The sequence below is a fragment of the Monopterus albus genome, unplaced genomic scaffold (genome assembly GCF_001952655.1).
Source record: "Monopterus albus unplaced genomic scaffold, M_albus_1.0 scaffold204.1, whole genome shotgun sequence".
NCBI classification, from domain to species: Eukaryota; Metazoa; Chordata; class Actinopteri; order Synbranchiformes; family Synbranchidae; genus Monopterus; species Monopterus albus.
Window position 1 is genome coordinate 710,830 of NW_018128084.1, and position 25,893 is coordinate 736,722.

Genomic DNA, 25,893 nt, shown 5'->3' on the forward strand with positions numbered 1-25,893 from the left:
CTGCAGCAGAAGCCTCTCTAACCCTAAAAACACACACACAGCACAACACTATTCTCTAACTGCCTTGCTCCATCTGTCCTTCCCTATCAGTGAGGATGAGTCACCCTGCTCCAATAGTCAAACACACAGCCATTAAAGCAGCTGAACAATCACACCAGAGCTTTCACTAAAGCATCTCACTTCTCGTGCTGAAGTGTAACCCTCACATTATGGTATCAGGAATAGTTTGTCCTTCTCTCTCTCTCTTTCTCTCTCTCTGTCTTCAGGGCTATTATGTGAGTTACCTCCTCCCAGTGAGCCTGTGGTATGATTATAGCTGACAGTGGTGTAGTCTGCAGTGGTGGACACACTGTTGTCCTTCAGTGTGACACATTTTTAACAATAGAAACAATCTTGCCATTTGCAGTTGTGTGCAGTCAGTACATTACTCTTTGGTTTCCAGAGTGCTAGAGAAGGTAACTTCCTCCCACCTGCTCCTTGAAAAACAAAATCCTATCTGTCTTGAAAGTTGTTCCACAACCGTCCATCCTAGTAAAATTGAACAAATGATCTCTTCTTGGCATCCTCACATGCCTGGCTCTAACTGCAGCCTTTGACAGTGCGCACCACATTATTCTGATGCATCAGCTAAAGCACAAGTGTCTCTGGTTCTGCTGTGGGCTGGTTTTCCTCATACTTATCCAATGCATCTGTCTGGGATATCTTGCTCATCTTCCATATCCTACAGGTGACCCTAAGACATGATTGTCGCTTGAATCTTCTTTTCCATGTTTGTGCGCTCGTCTTTTTTTTATTGTTCAAACATATACCATCACCAAATACATCATCGCTGCATTCAGTGTTTCTTACTGATAAAGGAATATATGCAGAGCCTTTTTTTTGCTCATTATCACTGCAGCATAGTTTAAATCCATGTTTACCAGCTTGATTCTCTGCCTTTGCTGGCGTGTTGCAGCTACCTGTTGAGAAGAATAATGTGACGTGATTGGTAAGAATATGTCATGCACATGCACAAGACCACATTAAACAGGGACACACTCATAGAAAACTGGTTCTATAGCAGTATTTCCCTAGGATATCTTTAAAAACTGTGCACCTTGTCCTCCTTACTTTGACCCATAAAACCAATGCAATTTGTTAAACCTGACCCCAATAAAAACAAGGTGCATTTTTTATGCCTCTAGCTGCGGCTTGAGGCATTATGTCCTGAAGAAACCTGAAGCCCCCTGCCCCTTTTTCTATTATCAGGGCTTTTATCTCTTGCACATTCAAGGACAAAATCATATGGTTCAGTAGTTGCCTAAAAATCCTGGAATCCCCTTTTCTCTTCTCTTCTCTTTGTCTTTTCAGCCTGTTCAAGAGTTCAACAACCTCTTTGTCCGTGAATCTGTGTGAGAGATGTATTTGTCCCTCTTTTTGGACATGTGCTTTTTATCTTTGCTCCTCACTGTCCTGTAAAGCTCAAATGCCCTACAAATATTACTAAAAACAGAATCACATTTCAAATACAAATATGAGGAAAATATTTAACCAACTAGTGCTTTATACTATGTGAGACCTGGTGTAATACGTATGCACTTGGCACATATGAGTGTCTGCTCAAGGCAAGCCAAGAGGTGCTAAGGCATCAGGGGACAGCTGCCATGTGATCATGGCTGCAGGGATTGGTTTAGTGCAGATGTGACATCAGCAAGCCTCCCACTCCCTCCCTCCTTCCCTCTCCCAGTCTTTCTATGCCTCTCTCTCTTTGTATCACTCTGTTTTTTTTCCTCCTTTGCCTTTCCTCGGCATCCCCCCTCTCAGATATGGCGTGTGTCGGTGCTGCCTGGGCGCGCGGGGCCTAGCGTGCACACAGAGAGGAGGCCCTTTCCCCCTATTTGCTGCATATTCCTCGGGTGTCTCTTCTCACTGTGCTCTCTGCCACCACTGCTGCTGCTGCCTTTCAGCTCTCCCCCCCCTCCACCCCACTTCCCTGTGCGGGTGTCTGGGGGTTGGGCCCTTTGGGGTGGAGGGAATCAACATCGTGCTCCGCCAGGAAGCTGTGCAGAATTGTCTATGCCGTGCCCAGGCATCCATTGACCAGCTGGCTTTCTTCATTTCTGTCCGCCTGTACACTGGAGGCCAACATAGGATGAAAATCTGCAATCATGATGCAAGGTAAACGATCTGTGCACTCCTTCTCCTCCTTTATCTTCCTTGTCCACTTGTGTCCTCCTCCTGCCCTCTTGTGTCCTGCTGGGATATTAAAGCTGGTGATGTGATTTGTCATGCTGGAAGGACCTCTGGAACAACTGAGCTATATGTATTATCATTGTGACATTGTGTTCATTATGTATGTATGTATGTACGTGAGAGTGTGAGTGTCGTTCTTTGACAGATTTTGAGAAAATATATGAGACGAAACAGAGGGTGTGTGAAGTAGGAAGCACTGACATTTACAGCTGTGTAGTTTGTCAGTAGCTAATGTCAAATTGTGTTTGTGCTGTATGTGTTTACACGTGACTGTGCATGTCTCTCTTTGCATTTGCAAATTATAGTTCACGTCTATGTCATATATGTACTAAATATGTATTTGATGAGAGGCCAGAGCAGTTCAGGAAGCTGCATTCATTCATACCTCTGCTGCTGCTGCTGCTGCTATCAGTGCATCACATTAAGTCCTGCCAATAGGACAAGTGATTCTGAAACCATACATTATTCGGTGCCTGTGTTGCATAAAGGATGCTGTGCTAAAGTTAACAGTAATGAGGTAAAGTGCAGTATGAACTGTGATAGAGGAGCTAAATCATAGATCCAACCCTGCATGACAAATGCTGGGCCTTTACCATCTATTAATGCCAACGTGCTAATGGAAGGTAGCTATTATTAGCAAAAGGCCCGCAGTCAGCCTAGCATGATATTGTACTCAGTTCATGAGCTTGAAGAAATCCACACTGAACATAGTTGTCACATGCTTATCATAGCTTTTGTTAGGTACACTGCATTGCTAATTACACAGCAATTACACAGTTATCACTGTAGCAAAATAATTAAACATGGAACATGGATTCTTATCTTAAGCAACTTAAACCAAGATTAAATAGTGTTCATTTTTGATCAAATTTGTCCCAGTGACCTTTTATTTTTTTAACAGTTTCAATTTATGCTTCATGTTCTATATGATTGTTCTGACATGTTTTAGTCAGATAAATACAAGTCACAAGCTTTACATAACTGCTGACTGTTTTCCAGGGTTTGCCATAAGGCATTAGATTGATTTCCTTTCCTCCAGGCAGCCTTTGGTTGCAACTAATGCCAGGACTGAATGAAAATCAACTTCCTGAAATTTGAAACCATCTTGAGAAAGGGGATTTATGGCAGAGAACATTATAAAGAGGAAAGATTGTACAGTGCATCATCTGACCATGTTTGAAAGCTAAACAGAGTGGAGCAGGTGGAGAGGCTGGACATACTAAAAAAAATGTGGAAATATGATATAAACCAGCAATAGTCATTGACAGAATAGATCAGTAGGTGGCATTGTTTGTTTGCCAACTACCAAAGAAGAGATGTAGTTAGTAGATGCTAATGGAGAGTTAAGAGAATGAGAGGGTGAATTACTTTTACAGTTTATACTATCAAATTACACATAGAACTTGACAGCACTCAGAGAGCTCAAGCCTCCACCAAGTCAGCTCAGTTTCCCCATAATGCCATTACACCTAAAGGTATGATTTGCATGATAGATTGCAGCATCTCAGCTACCTTTAGCAATATGAACAGTCTACACAGTGAATAGATTAGCTTAACATTTTACATTGACATGACTAAATGCCATGAACAGCTCAATAAATGTCCTATGCAGACTGACAAAACACTGTGTATTTACAGTTCTTCATAGACCAACACAACTCACCATTTGGCTGCTTCCATTTTAGAGTTTGTTTTCTGACATGCCTTCTTCACCACTTATCCACTCGTTAAGTGTGATGTAACATTCCACTTCTGGGTCCAGACTCCCCCAGACCCAAACTGTGGAGCCTGTCAACCTGTACACAGTGACATCTTTTTTTTTTGGCGAGACATCAGTAAAAGTTTAAAAAAAGACAAATTTCTTAAGATTCAAATATAGTAGTGTGTGTTGCTATTCCACCTGGTGGCATAATAACCAAACTTTATTGTATTAAATTTATTCTGCTATATTCATAAGCATAAAATGTGTCAACGTATAGTGTTTACATTAACGTCATGCTAACTAGCTAGCTACATAACAAGGCATGTCATTGGACTGTGGAAAGACGCCAGATTACCTGGAGAAAGCCCAGTGGGTACCCAGTACCCTGTTAGCCACCAGGTTCAAACCAGAACCTTCTTGCTGTGAAGCAGCAGTACTAACCACTGCATCACCGTGTTGCCCCAACACCCATAATGTGACATCCATAATGGCAAAGTGAAAACATGGCTCTTAAAGGTTTTGTAAATGTATTAAAAAGCCATCCATCCATCCATTTTCCATTTTGATTTATTAAAAATCAAAAACTGAAAACTCAGATTTATAAAAGAGCCTTTGCTGTGGCACTTCCAATTGTGGACAGTTACATTATGTTTGCTTGAATTATCCTTGCAATGTATCCAGAACATGACCTGTTACAAACTTAATTGATTGGACATAGGTCAGAATAGCACACACCTGTGTATATAAGATCTCAAAACACTATGTCAGGAGAAAAAACATACCATGAAGTCCAAGAACTCTCCTTAGACCTCTGTGATAAAACTGTGGTGAGTGATAGATCAGAGTGAAGAGATAAAACCATTTCAAAACCTTTGAGTGCTCCCAAGAACACAGTAGCCTCAAAAACGGTGACATGGAAGAAGTTTGGAACCACCAGGACTCTTTCAGTGTTGGCTGTTGACCAAACTGGGTCACCAGGCAAGATGGGTCTTGATCAGGGAGTTGACCAAAAACCAAATGATCATTCTAACAGAGCTCCAGAAGTCCTGTACAGAGATGGGAGAACATGCCAGAAGGACAACTCTCCATAAATCAGGTCTTTATGGTAGAGTGGATAGACAGAAGCCACTTTAAGTAAAGGCGTATGATATCTAGCCTGAAGTTTGTCAAACTGCATTCAAAGGACTATGAGAGCATGATGAAAAAATGTTACGGTCTGAGAAGACAAAAATTGAACTCCAAGCAGTGCTGTGTGTGGTGAGCTCCAGGCACTGCTTATCACCTAGCTAATACCATCCCTAAAGTGAAGTATGGTGGAGGTGGCACCATGCTTGTCAGAACTGAGGGAAGAATGAATGAGCCAAGTACTGAGGGGTTTATAAAGAAAACCTGTCTGACTTTCCCTGGTTGGCTCAGCCGAAGCCCAGACTTAATTCCCTACAAATGTCTGTGGAGAGACCTGAAGATGGCAGTGCACAGACACTTCCCAACCAATCTGATGGAGCTTGAGAGGATCTGCCAGGAAGAATGGGCTATGTTTACAAGATACAGGTGTGTAAAGCTTGTAGTGACTTAGCCATGAAGAATCAAAGCTGTAACTGCTGCCAAAGAGGTGTCCACAAAAAAAGGTACCTAAACGTTTGACTACTTTTGTAAATGAAAGATTTCCTTTTTTGATTTTAAATAAATTTGCAAACATTTCTACAAAAAACATGTTTTCACTTTGTCGTTATAGGTTATCGAATGTGGACTGATGGCACATTTATCCATTCCCAATTAAATCTACAACACAATAAAGTGTGAAAAAGTGAAGCAGTCTGAGTATTTTTTTGAAGCCATTTGTAGTTTGGAGGGTAAACTTGAAATAACCACTACAATCCTTGAAAAGGTTTTGTTGATGTGTAACTGAAAAGAGCATGTTATGAATGTCCTGATCCAGTTTTTTGGCCCCGATATAATCCAGTTCCCTTAACTTTAAATATCTGCCGATACCAATTCCAATCCTATACGGATCCGGCTTCAGGTCATGCCTGTGCGCCTAAAGCAGTAGTAATATGCCAGCCCACACACAGGCAGCATAGACAGCTAGACTGATTAATACAGCAACTTGCTGATTGTGTGACATGTGTCTCAAAAACATGGCTGAGTCCACTCAAATTCAGGACTGTAGTTCTACATATGGTTGGATCAGCTCGGTTCTCATCCTGTCAAAAATGGATCTAAAAAATAAATTGTTTCTATAAGAAGAAGAAGAAAACAAACACTCAGCAGTATTTACAGTTAATATTGTTAATTGATACCTTGCAACAATGTGATCTGCATTGCCATGTAATTAGTGACAATAAGAAATTTCTGTCATATAGTTCAGCAGATTTGTTCCGTATCAGCATCAGGTTTAATTCTCAATTTTTAATCTTTACCACACAAGACACATGGTGGTGGGTCACTGTACAGAGCTGTATCCACTGATGAAGAGTCATGATGCAGGAATAATCTGTGCAATTGAACAGCCCAGCTGGCTACTAATATATCACAGGCCCTGACATGTCCTTCAGTACCCAGGAGAGCTTCCTCCTAAGTCCACTGCCTTCACATTCATTGTGCTATGCAAACCTGTTAGTTGTCTGTTTCAGGCAAATCATGTTAAGCTGAATAGGCAGTACATAAACATGAGAAAACCTGGGATAAATGTTCCTGCGGTGATTTGCCATCAAGAGTTAGCTTGTTATTGTGAGTTTGCTGAAAAAAAACGAGCAGCTTGCTGGGCCTTGGTTTGCCCTTGTCTGTACCATTGACTCTATATATGATGGACATGGCATCACCCTTTCCCTCCACTATGCAAAGGTGAAGCCAAAATATCATGAATACATCAGCTGCCATTTTGCTTTTTTTGCAACCAGAAGTGGAGTGACAGCATCAGACCGCCAATCAAAGCATTCAAATCAACTGAAATACTCCCTTTTATATATCATTAAATAACCTACCAGACAAACAACTTGTATTCAAATCAGCATGATAATATTTACCAAAATCCACATGGCTCATGTCCCATCCACTAACATGAAGGAGGTGAGATTTATGACCTCTGCTGCAACCAGCCACCAGGGGACAGTTGATTTGCAGTGGCTTGACTTCTGGGAGCTGTCAGGCTACCCATCATATTTACTGTCAATGATCTGTACTGTTGCTGTAGCTCAACCAATTTGTCACAGTTTGCTGTCAAAAATATGTGAAAGTCCAAAAAATGTCAAAGTCAGACACAGAGATATCTGCATATCTATTTTAAAAAATAATATAATAATAATAGACTGAACTAATATGGTAAAGATCAGTGTGTTAGCATGGTAACTCTTATTTTCATGGACAATTCATTATCAATTAAAGAATCTTTTCAATTCAATTCAACTTTATTTGTATAGCACCAAGTCACACCAAAGGTCAGCACAGGACATTTTACATAGTAAGGTCTAGACTTTATTATTATTATAGAGGAAAAACCCATCAAATCCCCCTTGAGCAGCACTTGGCGACAGTTTTTTTTTTATTTATCGTACATGGCAGATTTTTTAAAGATATTTATTCATGTTACAAACTGATGGTCAGTGACACCGGAAATGAGAAATAGAAACATAGGTGAAATGTTACACTGAAATTCCACCCAGCATTATTTACAGTGCCTTGCGAAAGTATTCGGCCCCCTTGAACTTTGCGACCTTTTGCCACATTTCAGGCTTCAAACATAAAGATATAAAACTGTAATTTTTTGTGAAGAATCAACAACAAGTGGGACACAATCATGAAGTGGAACGAAATTTATTGGATATTTCAAACTTTTTTAACAAATAAAAAACTGAAAAATTGGGCGTGCAAAATTATTCAGCCCCTTTACTTTCAGTGCAGCAAACTCTCTAAAGAAGTTCAGTGAGGATCTCTGAATGATCCAATGTTGACCTAAATAACTAATGATGATAAATAGAATCCACCTGTGTGTAATCAAGTCTCCATATAAATGCACCTGCACTGTGATAGTCTCAGAGGTCCGTTTAAAGCGCAGAGAGCATCATGAAGAACAAAGAACACACCAGGCAGGTCTGGGACACAATCATGAAGTGGAACGAAATTTATTGGATATTTCAAACTTTTTTAACAAATAAAAAACTGAATAATTGGGCGTGCAAAATTATTCAGCCCCTTTACTTTCAGTGCAGCAAACTCTCTCCAGAAGTTCAGTGAGGATCTCTGAATGATCCAATGTTGACCTAAATGACTAATGATGATAAATAGAATCCACCTGTGTGTAATCAAGTCTCCGTATAAATGCACCTGCACTGTGATAGTCTCAGAGGTCTGTTTAAAGCGCAGAGAGCATCATGAAGAACAAGGAACACACCAGGCAGGTCCGAGATACTGTTGTGGAGAAGTTTAAAGCCGGATTTGGATACAAAAAGATTTCCCAAGCTTTAAACATCTCAAGGAGCACTGTGCAAGTGATAATATTGAAATGGAAGGAGTATCAGACCACTGCAAATCTACCAAGACCTGGCCGTCCCTCTAAACTTTCAGCTCATACAAGGAGAAGACTGATCAGAGATGCAGCCAAGAGGCCCATGATCACTCTGGATGAACTGCAGAGATCTACAGCTGAGGTGGGAGACTCTGTCCATAGGACAACAATCAGTCGTATACTGCACAAATCTGGCCTTTATGGAAGAGTGGCAAGAAGAAAGCCATTTCTTAAAGATATCCATAAAAAGTGTTGTTTAAAGTTTGCCACAAGCCACCTGGGAGACGCACCAAACATGTGGAAGAAGGTGCTCTGGTCAGATGAAACCAAAATCGAACTTTTTGGCAACAATGCAAAACGTTATGTTTGGCGTAAAAGCAACACAGCTCATCACCCTGAACACACCATCCCCATTGTCAAACATGGTGGTGGCAGCATCATGTTTTGGGCCTGCTTTTCTTCAGCAGGGACAGGGAAGATGGTTAAAATTGATGGGAAGATGGATGGAGCCAAATACAGGACCATTCTGGAAGGAAACCTGATGGAGTCTGCAAAAGACCTGAGACTGGGATGGAGATTTGTCTTCCAACAAGACAATGATCCAAAACATAAAGCAAAATCTACAATGGAATGGTTCACAAATAAACATATCCAGGTGTTAGAATGGCCAAGTCAAAGTCCAGACCTGAATCCAATCGAGAATCTGTGGAAAGAACTGAAAACTGCTGTTCACAAATGCTCTCCATCCAACCTCACTGAGCTCGAGCTGTTTTGCAAGGAGGCATGGGCAAAAATTTCAGTCTCTCGATGTGCAAAACTGATAGAGACATACCCCAAGCGATTTACAGCTGTAATCGCAGCAAAAGGTGGCGCTACAACGTATTAACTTAAGGGGGTTGAATAATTTTGCACGCCCAATTTTTCAGTTTTTTATTTGTTAAAAAAGTTTGAAATATCCAATAAATTTCGTTCCACTTCATGATTGTGTCCCACTTGTTGTTGATTCTTCACAAAAAATTACAGTTTTATATCTTTATGTTTGAAGCCTGAAATGTGGCAAAAGGTCGTAAAGTTCAAGGGGGCCGAATACTTTCGCAAGGCACTGTACTTCTACAAGAAACCTTTAGGCCATGAATACAACTGAACTGTTTCTTTGTTGGTTTTCCTGTCTCGTTTTCAGCTCTGTGTGGTGCCAACCAGCAGTTCTGCGGGGTCTTGGCATCCAGTTTGGCCGATGGCTGCTGTAGTAGATCTCTCCCTGCTCTCCCTCAAATCTCACTAATGAAGTGGACACATTGATCACCCTTGTTTCCTTTCCGTTTTATGCTGTGAGGGAGGGGAAACTTAAGGGGATTGCGTCTACATTGCTTCGTTTTCTGTGGAAGCTTCCTGCTCTAGTTACTGTACATCAGCCTGTTACTCTTGTGCGTTATTTGCGTTTAAGTGCATTTTAATGACAAGACAGTTAACTTTATATCATGCACTAAAATTGTAAATGAATTCTTCACGATGCTATTCTCCTTCTGCCTCTCTCTCTCTCTCTCTCTCGGTCTGTCTCTCTTGCTCTCTGTCTTAGGACTGAAAAACCGAACGAGGAAAGCCCTGGGTTTACGAAAGAGAGACAAAGAACAAGACACAGCGTGAGTTTGCTCAGTTACATGCTTGTAGCACAGTAAACACTCATGGTCTTATAAAATACAACCATGAAACAGCTTGAAAATTCATCAGTTTCAGAATGTGAATAAACAGGGTTTGGTATCAACCCTAAATGCCCTTAAGGTACTGACCCAATGTGTCCATAACACTGTGTGTTACTGTCAAGTACTAAAAATTGGCACTCAGTGTTTGGTCAGATTCTTTGATTTCAGTTCTCATTTAGCTAATTTTAGAATTTATTCAGGCAAAGTATTTTTACACCTGGTTGTGCTCAGATATTTATCATTTAAGAAAGTTTTAAATGTGTTGTTAATTGAATAAAAGGGTTTTGCAGTAAATGTATTTCCCAAATTAAGGTGTTATGTAATGGGTACCATAACTCTGGGATCATTAATAATAATAATAATATTAATAAGAATAATTAAGATTTAAAACAATACCTAATAATAATAATAACCCTAGTTTTGAGACCCTAGGCCAAAGAGAAAAATTGTTCTGAGTATTATTAAAACATCTTTTCTCTCATCTTATAACTTCAAATAGGAGCTCACCTGACAAGGGAGGAGCTGGAAGTGGAAAGAAAGGAAGTGTATGTACATTTTAAACATTTCTGAAGTATTTCATTTCTGTTGTCTCAGTTTTTCTCAGGATTTGCAACAATATGCTGCTATTTAATCAAGGAAATGATCCAAATACAGAAAGTATCAAGTGTTAACTGATAGTATTTACATTTTTATGTACTGTTGACTGGAGGTGTGATGATACACTTAGCTCATGAGAAAAGATGATACACAATATTGGGTTCACGAGAACGAGGTGAGATGCTATGTTGATGCTATTTTAAAGAAATCTTCTATGATGAAATATTTGACTGGAAAGACATTTTTTATTTGACTGAAAGTCACAAACGCTAAGCAGTGCAGGTGCACTTTGAAATTTTTTAACTAATCATGTAATAAATGTCACTTCAGTTCTACTTGCTGAGTATGAATTACCATATGCAGTAAAAGACACAATATGAAAGCACTGCAAAAAGTTTTGCCACAAACTCAGCTGACTGGCTTCTCTCCTGTATGATTTCACAGGAGTCTCTTCAGACCTTATAACTGTGTATGAGCTTCTAACTTCTGTCTGAAGCTGTGTGTGACCTTCTATGCTATTTTTGTCCTCACTGCACTGAACAGTGACATCATCTGGCAAAATCGCTGTGTTGACCAATCATGTATTTGGGGGACGATCGGGATGCGGTCACCCACGAGAAGAAGACTCTTTTATTTACCTTGTTAGCATGAGCATTCATTGCTATTCACTGTCAAATTTGGGCCACAATTAATGCACCATAACAACCAGTACTAAAGACATTTTCATTAGTACTGGATGTTAAATGTGTGTCTATTAATGGAGACACACTGGTGGTAGAGTTGGTGCTAAGGTAGAGTAGGCTACGTTAGCTGCATGGCTAACCAAAACACAACAGAAACTCATGGGCTGGAAAGGTGAATGAAGCCGCTCAAATTGACTCGTCACATCATACATCGTGGCCATATCATACACGCCTACAACAGTACAGTGCAACCCTTCACCCCCCAACCAATGCACCCCATGAGTTAAAACACAGCAGGGAGTTGTGTTTTTTCCAGACTAGGGTGAACGTACAGTCACTTTGCCTCATGTTTAGTCATACTGGGTGCTGCTCTGGTTCTGTTATGTACTGATATCCTGAGACAGCTTTTGCCTCCATGAAAATTATTGTCACATTTAAATACTGTGAAATCTCATGGGACAAGATCTCGTCACACCCCTACTCCTACCACTAACTGATAGTAACTGATAGAGAGCGCAACTGGATATTATTAACGGTAACTGTATAATCTATTGTATGTTAGCCTATATATTAAGGACCAGAAAAAAAGGAAATACTGATGATACATATTGTAAAATTTAATTTTAAATGGAAAATTATTCTTTTGTTTTCCTGTCTTGTTTCCATTGTGTTGATAGAAAAAGGCCAATGGAGCGCCCAATGGTTTCTATGGGGAGATTGACTGGGACAGATATGTAAGTATCCACAGTCTACTCCTGTTTTTCTTGTTTTCCTTCTCTTTGTTGCTTTTGACCAAGCAAACACTACAGCTTTGTGCATGAAATATATGATGCGATGCTGCAGTCAGTATAATATAACACTGAAATTACTGAGTAAACAGTACATATAGAGTGACAGCTGAATATTCTATGAGTCAGCAGAAGCTTCAGCTGGGAAGCTGACCTTCTGGGGCAAGAGATTTGTGAAATCTGATTCACATTTACATGCACATTCACAGGGAAGAGTTAGGCTGTGCTGCTGATGCGGTGTGTGACTGACAACAAGAAAAGTTCATCACCCTTGTTCTCCCTCTTTTGCAGGCCTCTCCAGACGTGGATGAGGAGGGTTTCAGCCTGCGACCTGGTGACAAGGGTGATGATATTCTTTTAGTGCAGAGCCAAAGGACTCCTGCAAAACTGACATGTTTAGCTGAGTGACTCCTCATTGAATAGGTGCATAGATAGATAGATAGATAGATAGATAGATAGATAAGGGCACATTACATTTGGATTGGCTTCTCAGTTAACCATTTAGCCACTGTTCTCACTGACAACTGACCCACACCTAACTGGTATCCCACGAGTGATAGCAGCTATATGTTTGAACTGGTAGTATAAAGACTTCCCCTGAGTAGGATAATTTAGCTGAGACTTAGATTTGCAATGCTATGAAATTTTCATAGTATGGTAACCATCTCAAAAAATATCATGGTTTCACAGTATTACAGTATACTGTATTACAAAATTATTATTATTATCAGCTACAACGACCCTCAAAGTAATGAATGGTTTTTATTGGAAGAGACTGTGACAGTTGATTGAGCTGGATTGTAGCACTAGATTGAAGAATAAACAGAGTTATAAACATGGTTTTAAAAAAGCACATAACTAAAGCATGTCAGTTTGCATCTTAGCACCACTAGTAGAGGAAGTATTCACATCCTTTGCTTAAGTAAAAGACCTGCTACCACACTGTAAAAGTAGCCTAGTTTGTTACAAGAAAAAGTCTTGTATTGAAAATGTTAAGTAAAAGTATCATGAAAATGTGCTTAAAGTATTAAAAGTAGAAGTAGGTTACTCAGTGCAGAAAAATGTTATACTATATATCCTGCTATACTAATATATTGTTACATTACCAGCCTATCACTCATGCACTGATATACAGCAAAAGCAGGACTTGACTATTGTAGTTAGTTGAGGTGGAGCTCTGCTGAACTATTTTGTATCAAAGTGCAACTATTGATTATTTGCATTACCGAATAATCTGCTGATTATTTTCTCCGTTAATTGATTGTCTAATTTGTAAATTTTGTGACAATAGTGAGAAATGCCACCACAATGCTCTGAATGATTATCAGAATAGTTAATTTATTGTAGCCGCATGAGAGTGCAGCCAGACAGATCCTGCCTGCACCTTCACTTATGCACACACACTTATGTGAGCAGGTAAATTCTGTGTGCGTGTGTGTGTGTGTGTGTGGGTGTGTGTGTTTCTAGGGTCAGATTGGAATCAGTGCAAATCCTTTTGTAAGTCAGAGTTTAGTGAATGAACAGACAATGTGGAAAATGTGGAAACTGAAGTTTGTACTCAACTTCTATTGTTTGGGCTTAAAGTTATAAACAGGACACATTGATCCATGTGGAGGCATGGTGTTCTCTAAGGTGTTCCTTTTCAAGATATCCAAAGTGATCCTGTGCTGCTGATCTTAATTTCTATTTTTGGTGGAGGGAGTTTGGTGATGGGCTCCTTCTTGCTGCCATTTGTCCGCTCCATGTGTGCATGTGGCGCCTGTCATGGGGTCTGATAGGCATCGGGAAGAAAGGTGCACACACTTTTTTTTTTCTTCAAGACTGGTAATAAAGAAATGTGTGTGGTATGATAACCATCAATTTTCACACCATGGTATACCATGAAACCGGTATAGTGCTGCAACCCTAGCTGAGACAGAGCAGGAGTGTCTTTTACTGGGAGCAGACAGAGACACAGAATGGACCTGTCATTATTTTACTACAGCGCACTCTACAGATGTACAGTATGTATTTAAATGTATGCCTTTTGAAAGGATGTATTACCTTTAAAAGCTACTGAAGGTTCACTTAGTGTCCTTGACAAGCATTCACCAGCTTCCAAAGCAAAGCACTTTTTCTCCTCCAGCGACTCAGAGGAAGATGAAGACAGTAAGAAAAAGTTTAAAATTAAGATCAAGCCGCTGGTGTCGGACAGCGCCAGGTGTGTCCCTCCATCTATGGATGAGCTAAAAGCTTCGGTAGGAGGCCTGGCACTCTCGCCGTCTCTGGTGAGTGCCGTCTTGTTTTGTTGCACACACACATTTCAGTTTAATATATTTTAATAGCTGTTGATTTGTATCTGCTTAACTCTTTGTTTGTGTGTCCCCCCTCCCCCCCCCTTGTCTCATCTTGTAGAGGAGGAGTCCGGTAAGCCTGTCATACATCACACACATCTTTGTATTACCACCTGCAGAGATTGCATGGGATGAGTTCCCTTGGGGTGGAAATGCTTGAAAAAGTGCTCCCTCTTGTGATAACGCATTTCTCAGTTGTCTTTATGGGTTTGCCCTTTTCCTGCATGCTCTCTCATCGTCAGTGTTTGTTTCTCTTTAGGCCTCCAAAAAACTCACATTTTTCACTTCTGTTTTTCCTTTTTTTTCTTTTTAGCTACAACTTTACTTGAACCCTGTGTGGCAAAGTGTCTGTGTTACATAATGCACAGTAAACATAACACACACACACAAAGCTCTGGACCTACTCTGCTGGTCTCAGTGGAGTGTACATGCTGAGTGACATGCTATTTCTGTGTGTGCTTGGTCGTACGGGGTGCTGTCCTCATGATCTCAAGGGTGTTATGACTCGTGTTGCATTATTAAGGCTTTGCGATAAAAGTAAAGAAGTGCGGTATGTGCCGTTTTAGTTGGTGTCCATTTGACTGATCTGTCACTCACTCTCTGACCCAGGTCTGTTCTCTCTTCCTTTTTGCTGGTCTCAGAGACGTAGCCCGGTGAGTTTCTTACTCCATCTGCTGGCTGTTTGGAAACAGACAGCCTGAAACTTAGCTTTCATAATCTCTGATGCCTGATATGTTTTAAAAAGTGCAGGCCAGAATTGAACACAATCTCCAGCAAAATAAGAATAATCCATCTAACTCAATCATGGCTTAGTATTAAGTCTCAGAATCTTTTTTTTTTTTTTTAAATATGCTAGTGTGGTGACAAATGTTTATGTATTTCCAATGCAAATCAGGTTGTGTAAAGGAAAATGACTAACTTAATCTATCTTATTTAATAGATCATATTTTTGTCTAGGACTTTATTAGGAAATTAAAGCATCTATAATTTTTATGAATCTCCATTTAATTTCACTGCCTTGTGACGTGTTTTAATAAGAAGACATCTTAACATTGAATAGACCAATAAAAGAATTTAAAATAAGCATTTGTTGGCACTGTATGCGTTAATAAAATACTGTCTGATATTTTGTTTGGATTTTGTTCTTTTCTCTACAGGGGCTGATGAAAAGGAATTTGTCATGTAAGTATATATTTGGAAATCACTTTTTAAAACCTCTGTTGTGTGTCTCCCTTTTACAATATACAGTCCTGCCTTGATACGATATATTGACACTTTATTATCAAATAAAATCTTAATTTGGCTTGTGACACAAGGCAGCTCCAGTACTAGATCTAATGCTAACATGCTTACAACAACAATGCTAGCATGCTGATGTTTACTGTCAGCATGCTAGCCATCTTCACTTAACGACTGGCATTTTCATTTAACGTGCTAGCATGCTAACATTTGCTAAGTATAACTAAACAAAAGTACAGTGGAGGCTGATGGAAATGTCACTTTGCAGGCATTTGGTTATAAACCACAGTACTAGACAAAGTGAAGTTTTGACCTGATAATGGCTCTTACTGAAAAATTAAGGGATCACCAAATTTAATGTAATTCATCCTGAAGGAAACACAAATATTTGTTTCAAATTATAGTGGCCATGCTACTAGATAGTATTAAAATAAGCTTTTTTGTGATAGGAGTTTGTTCAAATGCAAGTGTAACAGAGCAATAGTAGCATTTTTATGTTTCTCATAGGTGAGGAGATCAGTAGACCCAGACGCTCCACCCCGACACCAAGTCCTGCCCCTGAGACAGCAAGGTCTGTCTTTTTTTCTTTAGTAATATCAACAAATGACCAATTAAAATACCCCCTTTTTAAGATTGTACTGCTGCAAATGTTTCTTTAATAACAGATGAGCAGGTACTGTTTTTAATTGTAGTATGTCTCCTATTGCAGTGACAGGGTGTCGCAGAATGTCTCTGCTTTCTTTGGGCTGCCTTCAGAGACCAAATATGCCAGATATGATGGTCTGTCCTCTGTCAGTAGGACATATCTTCACACAAACTGACTTTACTCATTTTACTTAAGTGACACTGATTGTTTTCTTCTTCATTCAATAACAGTAGTCCCAAGTGATGTATGGGGAGAATCAAGACCCTGCTCAGAATCGCCTTTGAGCAGAAGTTTCCCAACAGGAGGTGAGCCAACAAGCGTAGGCCTCTCAAACAGGAACCTTTCTAAATTTATCTCTTGTGTATGTTTGCAGTAGTGCTGACCTGACCTGAACTGTCCTCCCTAATGCAGCTCCTCCTCCGCTTCCTCCAAAAAACATTCCATCAAGAGGTCATTACAGCTATGCTTTGGACTCTGCTGGTAGGTTTAGCTTTAAAAATAATATTCTATACTGATCACGCAATTGAGTTTCATCAGAGCTGTGTGATCTAAACGCTTCATCATACTCATTGCAGCTGATCTACCCAATGGAAGGGCAGCTCGCAATTCTGCCCCCATCTACCTGAACATCCTGTCCTCTGCCTCTTACCGAGGCTCCCCAGCCCCTGACCTGGATGATGTGTTCGGCCCTGTGGACAGCCCCCGCACAAGCGAGGACACAGTGTCTCCCAGATGGGTCACGTTCACTGAGGACAGACCTCCGCCCCCTGACGAACCCGCTCCCCCACCGCCACCAGACTCTCCTCCCCCAGACACACCCTCATCCACCCCCTCCACACCCTGCCTCTCTCCTGGGCCACCGCCAGACGAGCCCCCGCCTTCACCTCCACCTCCATCATTTTCTCCTGGGTCACCTCTTCCTTTTATACCACCTGACTCACCCCCTGACATTGTGCTTGGACCACCTCCTCCGAATGAGCCAGCACCTCCCCTGCCTCCTGATTTCTCCCGCTCTAATTCACCCCCGGCCTGCCTTAACGAGGAGGCTATTGATGAAGAGGTGCTGCAGTTTGCAGCCTACTCTTCTTCCCCTGCCCCCATCAGCCCTGTGCCTCCTCTGCCAGCGGAGCGGAGGTCCCCACGGGCAGGAATCACTTCTCCCCTTGTCATGGGGGGCACAGGAGGGAAGAGGACTCCAGAGGCTGCATACCTGAGAGAAGATATTTCAGACTTTGTGGGCTCACCCAGAGAACTGACACCAAGCTTCAGGGGCACACCACCTCCACTCCCTCCAACCACCTACAGATCTATTATGTCTTCACCAGGGCCCTACTCAGGCAGCAGTGAGTATGCTTGTCTCTTTCTAAAAAGTACCGATGCTGCCTTCACATAGAGATTGATTGGAGCAGTGTATTTAATTAAACTTGGTTTGTTTGAAAAATCACACTGAGATGCCTGAAGTGCAGGTCCTCTTTCAGAAACCTCTACCAAATGTAACACTCATCACCACCACATGAATGGTCAGTTTCACTCTGCTGTTAGTTTTCAGTAAATATAAACACTATTTGTATTTAATGTAGTTATAATTTTGTGATTTTTAAATACATATAGAGCGGGTCGCCTCCTAACCGGAAGATTAGCAGTTCGATTCCTGGCTTGTCCAGTCCACATGTCGATGTGTCCTTGAGCAAGACACTGAACTGCCAATTGCTCCCAGTGATGACACCGGTGTGTGAGTGCTTGGGAGAGCAAATGGGTGAATGGCCAAATAGTGTGAAAGTGCTTTTAGTGTGCTGCAATGCAAAGAAAAACACTATACAACTATAAGACCATTTACCAAACCTTTCTTAAATACTGTTTTATAGCAATTAATACATAATTATGTATTGTAGTTAAGATATTTTCCATCCATTACTGATATCACTTATCCTGTAATGGGTTGTGTGGGCTGGAGCCTATTCCAGCCGACGGGGGATAGGCTGTAGCTGATGGGAAAGAGGCTGAGTTACAACCTGGGCAGGTCACCAGTCTACAGGGCTGACACATAGAGACAGGCAACAATTCACAAACACACGTACACCTATGGACAATTTAGAGCCACCAATCAATCCCACCTGTGTGTCTTTGGACTGTGGGAGGAAGCCACACTCAAGCACAGACAGAACAGCCTTGCAGACAGACACCAGTCAGCCATGAGTTTCAATCACAAACACGGAAACCTCTTGCAGCGAGGTGGCAGCGCTAACCACTGCACCACCATGATGCTCTCAGCCTTATAAACTCACAAAGCTTTATTGGTAATGTCATAAATATCACATAACTACAAAACACGGATTACAATGCTGACAAATTGATATGAAATAAAAGAAATTCTATGCAAATTTTAGCATTAATCTGACAGATGCCTCAAAGATCGTGGTGCAGTAAATGCTAACAATGTAATGTAATGTCAGTCACTCCTGTGTTTTTACTCAGATACTTGCTTAAGTGAGTGCAGTCTGATCAGAAATCCAAACAAACCCAACCAGACTTGGTTTTGCATAGAATGGAAAGGTTTGACCTACAGTATTTGTCAGTGTGCTTGTTTAAAGTAAGTATGATTACAGATTCAATTTTCAGCACAATTAAAAGTCCAGAGTGTGTTCCAGTGAGGTTGTCAACACGATCGCTCTGGGAAACTGACAGTACAATCAAAATGCCTCTTGCTGAGACACTGTTTTGTGCCGCAGGCCCCTCGTCTCCAGCTCGTCCTGCCACGCCTCAGTCTCGAGGCAGCCCAGTTCCTCCACCTCCTCCTCCTCGACCGTCCTCACGACCAAAGTTGCCCCCAGGGAAACCAATCACAGACCCGGTACATGTGAAGTGTCCTTTCATTCTTTGCCTTCCTCTCCTTTGACATGACACTTTATTCTGCTGTTTGAACAATTTATTATGGTTTCTGCATGAGTTCTTTTTTGTTCATTCTCACTCATAGACAGCAGATTCACAGTGTATCTATTGCCTCCAGACTTGGCCCTTCAGTCCCCCAGCTTCGGGCAGCCCTCCACCTTTTGCGCCTCTGGCCAGGGCAGAGAGCTCTTCCTCAATCTCCTCCATTACCTCACAGAGTGCAGCATCCACTCCAACCTTAGGGAGGGACCTCAGCATGTCTGCCACAGGTACACTACCAACAAGTCCAAGTGGTCTTTTTTATTTTTCTTTAGTCTCACATCTCAGTCTGAATCCATGTTGTCTGTCGCTCATCATTGCATCCTTGCCTCACAGTCTTGTCCCTCTCCATGATTCTTTCCTCCTCATGTCTCTGTGCTCTCAGAGGCCTCACAGCCTCTGGTATGGTTTGACCTCAGCAGATATTATTTAGCTTTTGAAGGTGAGTCTTACCAGTGCATGTACTGAAAACACCTGCCCTGTTTTTACCTGTGGTCCTTGTGTTCACAAAGCAAGAGTATTGCTGCCTGTCTCATCCCATGTCCTGCTCACTTATCTACAATCTAGATTCATAATGGATGGTTCAGTTTTGCTTTTAACTGTTTGCTTTAGTTTGTTTATACACCCCCTATCCTTTGTGTGTAACCTGTGGCTGAACTACTGGGCAAATTGGGAACAACCCAGGAGAGCAGACATAGTTTATGATGAGATTTTTTTAGGATACCCTTTGTGTGTGTTTGTATGTGTTTATTCAGGATGTTCCAGAGGACCCAGCCCACTTACCATGGGACCCCAGGACACTCTGCCAGTGGCAGCTGCCTTCACAGAAACCATCAATGCCTACTTTAAAGGCGCTGATCCCAGCAAGTAGGCTCACATTTTTTCTTTTAGATGCTTTCACACCTGCATTTTGGTTACTTTGGGCTGGACCAAGGGAAAAATATATTGTTGTTTTTTTTAGCTCTAGTCTGTTTGTGTTCACACTGGGTTTTTAGTAATAGGTTTTAATATGGACTGACCGATAAATCATCAATTGGACAGTTTTAGTAACTTCATACTGTACAATTATGACTACAGAGACATAATCAAATTTTGGTAACTGATATCAAATCATATTACTGAACCTGATGTGTCTATGTATCTTCACAGCTCACAAAACATAGTAGTGACAAAGAGAGAAATGGGAAATAAATATTTTCTGTAATGTTACAAGAGTATAGTTACTGTGGTGTCAACTACATTTCACTGGTTTCATTCATTTTTTATTTTGAACCGCCAAGCACTTACTAGGTAAACACACTAGAGTGTTCATTGGGCCCAGCCAAATAAGTTAGGTGGAAATGTATCCTTAGAAACTATAACTTAACAGATGCAATAAGTTGTTCCTCTCGATATGGACTAATGTGATAACAAAATGAAATTGTGATGTGCAAATAATACTGACAGCTAAAGGAAAGATTAAAAAAAAAGTTTAAGTGTGATGGGAGAAATGTATTTATAGGCTAACAAAACCAGTATGGCCCTTTGCATTTTCAGTTTTGATACTAAGGTCATCCTGGTAATGTGTGTTGTTATTCAGCATGATGTCTGAGTCCTACCTCTTCTCTTGCACTATCTCAGATGTGTTGTGAAGATCACAGGGGAGATGGTGCTGTCCTTCCCTGCAGGTATAACCAGACATTTTGCCAGCCACCCGACCCAACCTGCCCTGACCTTTAATATCAGCAACTACAACCGGCTGGAGCAGGTCCTCCCAAATCCACAGCTGCTGTGTTGGTAGGAATAATATTATACGCAAACACATACAATCAAACCGCTGATCTTTGTTGTTACATGTGACATACATGGTAAAAGTTTCTAATTATGGTGCTTACATGGTTTGTAGAATAACTTGATGTTGGCCTGAGTCAAATACCTGCCTTATATCCCTTAGTGATTCTAAACCAGACAGTGTTGACACTAAGGAATTCTGGGTAAATATTCCAAACTTGATGAGCCATTTGAAGAAAGTGGCAGAACAGAAGCCTCAGGCGACATACTACAATGTGGACATGATTAAATATCAGGTATCAAAGATCTATTTGTCTATGTATCTTCAATTCTGTCGATCTACCCATTAAACTCACCGTCTTCTGTTTCTGTCTCACAGGTGTCAGCAGAGGGGATCCAGTCCACTCCTCTGAATCTGGCAGTGAGCTGGCGAGGTGATGCCACCAGCACAGACCTTAGAATAGACTACAAATACAACACCGATGCTATGGCCGCCCCCATGCCGCTACACAACATCACCTTCCTGGTACCTGTGGATGGGGTCATAGAAAAACTACAAGCCATGATCCCACCTGCGACCTGGTGAGGATGCCTCACATTCAGGCTCGGTTCCACATGGTCACGTAGCCAGGCGAGCGCAGATTCCTGCCCAAGGGGTGTTTACATGCTCTGTTGTAAAATAAAAAGTAAACCAATGTAGACAGAAAGATTAGTATGTGGAAACACCATCTTCAAGTTTATCTGTATTAATATACTTTAGTTTATTTTTTATGTTTTAAATTATTTTCTCTTAAAGGAATCCAGAGCAGCAAACACTACAGTGGAAGATTCCCAGTCTCTCTCATAGATCTGAAAATGGAGGTAAAACCACTATCATCCACATTCAGTACTCTTCAATCATTTGATTTCACAGTTGAATCGATGCATTGATTCATACTTTTGATTCCACAAAATGAAAATGTATTACCTTATTACTCCAAGTAGCATACTCAACTAACAACCATCTATGTGGAGCAGGAGTAGGGGCTCTCCTGAGCCGCTTCCAAATGATGGAAGGTCCCTGTAAACCCTCCCAGCTGGCGGTCCAGTTCACCAGTGAGGGAAGCACCCTGTCGGGGTGTGACATCCAGCTGATAGGGACCGGCTACCGGTTATCGCTGGTCAAGAAGAGATTTGCTTCAGGTCAGTTTCAGTGTCAGAAATGCACGTGACCTCATGGTGGCTGACTGTCTTCATTTTGAAACACTTTATCACTTAGTCACTCAGTTTTCTGAACTTCTCTACTCTCTGACATGTTTTGTTTTACTTCACAGGGAAATATTTGGCGGATAATTAGTGGACCTGTTTGTGAACTTTAACCAAGAGAATTAATGGCTTTTGACTGTGAAGATTATGGATACATCTAATGTTTGATGCATTTGACATTTTATCTTTAATAATCTTTAGCAACCATTAGTAATAATAAAACACCAGACCATAACACACAGGTGATATTTGACTTTATAACATCATATTCACTACATTGACTGCTGCTGATTTTATGCAAATAAATACAAGATCGATACTGTAGATAGAGTACTTTATTCATCCAAAAGGGAAATTGGATCATTAGTTTTGTGTGCTTGGAAAAACTTATGTGTGTACATTGAGTTCAGTATAGGGAAACCTTGATTCTTTGTGTTTGTTAACATATTTGTGAATTTATACAGTGATCCAGCCTTAATCATTTCAATTTATTTTGTCTTAACTGGTTGTCATTGTAAATGCACTGTAAAAAGATAATGTCAATAGATTATATAATATTAAAAGAATCTTAAACAAGGTGGAAAAGAATTGAAAATGTAAAAAAAAAAGTATAGTATAGGTTTTGCAGTTGTATTTCAGTATGTTATGGGTCACATGATAATATCTGATTTACATGTACACTGCCACCTCAAATCTGATTTTCCTTTTATGTGTGACTGGTCTTTATTGTTGTCTGAGCAGAATTTGTTTCTGTTTAGACAAACCTTGCACATGTCACAGCCCATTCTGTGATTAAAGGTGAAGCCTCTTGAGGCAAATTTGTGATTTGTGATATTGGACTATACAAATAAAAATGGGACTTGACTGGTCAGATAGTTAATAGTTAAAAATGACCTGCAGCACTGGACCAACATCAGCACACTTAATCTGAAGGTGGTTTTTACATGGAATTATATTTGTGCCTCAATCCTAATTGGTTGGTGGATGTTTTTGAGAATGGAAACATATTTTTTGCTAGTACACAATCTAAAGCTAGTTGCTGAACACAATGGAGCATTTAATGATTAAAGACCTGGATATTTCTCTGAGGAGAGTTTCAAAAATGTTAATGAGAATAGGTATGAAACCAAAACTGTATCAAATCCTTTTGTGCCTGCTTATCATTCTATCAGTGCTTCCCTTCTTTCTTAGCAATCAATAAACTTGCGTGCACTCGGATAAGACAGAAAATGTGCAGTCTGAACTCACTGTGTACAATTTCTGAAACTGTGCCACAGAGGGTTTATTACTGTATGCTTCATGTTGCTAATAGCAAACATACAAATATATTTGCTGAGCACAAAATAGATTTTTATTTACTTAAAGTATTAGTTGTGCGATAATTTCTCTACAAAGTAATAATTTATGTGCAGTGGTGGATTGAAGCAGCAATATAATGCCATAGTGCTACACGTGCAGCCTTTAACACTACTACTGCTGATGGCATTTTACCATTAATGGGTCATATAAGTAGAGAGCTGACACCGTCTGGTAACAAAATAGTTATAGCAGTTTGACCTGCTGAAAAACACGTTGGACAAGTGCAATGCTTAGATACATAAAATTTATTTGTGGTGGTATGTGATTGGTCAGATTTTGTAACAGTAAGGCAATAGCTATGTGAATAACAGAAGCTGCTACTTTCAGTGCAACAGTATGGGTAAATTATTCTTTTAACGTTGCAGAATTTATGTTTAGGCCTTAAGAAGTGAGATGCACAGAGCCAGATGTGATTGTCATACTGTGGGGCAGGGGAGCTTTAAGTGTCAGAAGAAAGACCTGACCTGGCCTGACCATTGTAGGAGTCTCCTTTGATGCAGCTTAAAAACATGGCCAATATCTTCGACCATGATCTTTGATAGAGGACATGACAGGGATTGTTGGGGACATCACAGAGGAGGTTTATCAAGAAGACAGCACTGTTCATGTCCCTGTTTTATTTTCTTTCTTTTCCACCATGTTGATGAAATGTTTTATCATTTTCTAATAGCAATATTTAAACACTTAAGTGTACAGAGTGTATATTAAAAAAACTATGTTTCAAATATTTCTCTTTGCATATGGATGTGTCTGTGATTGTCTCGGTTTGTTGATGTCAGCACTCATAACGCATTAGGTTCCATGTCATAACACCGCCATTCTCTTCATCTGTTGTTTCACATGTGGGTTTCTTGTACAAAAAAAAAACATGTTACTGTTGATGAAAAACTCCAAAGGGTGCCGCATGAAATCTGCATTTCTACATCACCAGTCTTATCAATGCAATACCACTTTATCCATTTCAGTGAGGTCATGGTGTGTGTGTTATTGTATAATCGTGCTATGAGAGGAGGCTTTTTTTGCCTCCACTTAAACCTCCCCTATGTTCTGCTGTTGATGCACCTTCACAAACTCTTTGTCAATAAATCTGACATTCAGTCATATTCCCATTTCATGCAGCTAATATACTGTAGGTGCTGGACATTCTCCTGTGTTTGACTTGCACACGAAACACACCTTAATCATCATCTATAAAACAATTCATGGCTTCATTTCACATGTAACATGTAGATATGTGTTTGGACATCACATTTTATTTACTGTTTTGAAATCTTGACTAACAGTTTGAGCCTAGGTGTAATATTTAAAAAATAACAACAACAACAACACAGTTTCTTTGAATTAAGTGTGTGTGTGTTTTTTAACAATCATTATGTGTTTCTTATCCTTATTTTTAAGCATATACTTTGTCCTCCAATATCAGAGGTTTTCTGTAAGTTTATCTTTTCTACAACCTTTTGGCTGCGTTCCTTTCACTGCATTAGACACAGAATATGCAAATATTTCATGTAAATTTCCCATCCAAAGATTTTGAAAGGAAATACATGAAAAACATGATATAATGTAATATCTGTTTTACATGGTAATAAAGAAGAGGAAATATGAGACATTTATATCTCCCTCATTTGTTCAAAGCTATAAAAGTGTACTACATGTACAAATTTGCCAGACTGTAAAATGACCTATGTTGCTATAGAAATAAATGACTCATTCTGATTTCTGATGTTTCAGGGATGTTAAGGTCCAATTGTTCACCTGTGCTAAGTACATTTGAAGTATTTGCATGTGTATTCTGGCTTAAAACTGAGGTTCAAAGTTCATTCTGGACCTTAAGCCAATGTGAGAAAAAGTCTTTAAAGTGCTCTGGAAGAACAATGAAATTTGAATGCCTTCAAAATTGTGATAACTGCAAACGGCAAATTCTATTCTTATACAACTATAATAGTATAATAGGTTATATTTATTGTTTTTCAATTTCAAGAATGATCTTTGAACCTGAGATTATTAGGGTAGTTAACAGCATAGCCAAAAATGAACTGAAGGTCCACTTAAAAGAAAATCATAAATCAAGTGGACTTGGATTAATATATTTTGCTATTTCCAAAGATAATCCAGCATAGGGCTGAAATGAATCAATTAGCTGAACAACATAAAATTGTTAATTAAA

At 40.2% G+C, this 25,893-nt stretch overlaps 1 protein-coding gene across 4 annotated transcripts; it reads left to right on the forward strand.

Moving 5' to 3' along the window:
• Positions 1-1,720: 1,720 nt before the first annotated feature.
• Positions 1,721-25,442, forward strand: LOC109970647 (SH3-containing GRB2-like protein 3-interacting protein 1). Of its 4 annotated transcripts, none has more exons than XM_020618356.1 (23): positions 1,721-2,157; positions 10,015-10,078; positions 10,638-10,683; positions 12,096-12,152; positions 12,498-12,555; positions 14,298-14,473; positions 14,601-14,612; positions 15,181-15,192; positions 15,697-15,721; positions 16,286-16,349; positions 16,488-16,558; positions 16,655-16,729; positions 16,836-16,904; positions 17,000-17,767; positions 19,154-19,275; positions 19,399-19,582; positions 20,108-20,219; positions 20,973-21,128; positions 21,286-21,418; positions 21,502-21,704; positions 21,919-21,983; positions 22,107-22,304; positions 22,436-25,442. In XM_020618356.1, exons 1-23 carry the CDS (start codon positions 2,148-2,150, stop codon positions 22,456-22,458), a joined length of 2,703 nt encoding a protein of 900 aa, XP_020474012.1. In that variant the 5' UTR covers positions 1,721-2,147; the 3' UTR covers positions 22,459-25,442. The 4 variants fall into 4 exon arrangements, with proteins under 4 accessions (XP_020474012.1, XP_020474013.1, XP_020474014.1 ...); XM_020618357.1 differs by having other exon boundaries at positions 22,140-22,304; XM_020618358.1 differs by having other exon boundaries at positions 19,432-19,582.
• Positions 25,443-25,893: the final 451 nt, after the last annotated feature.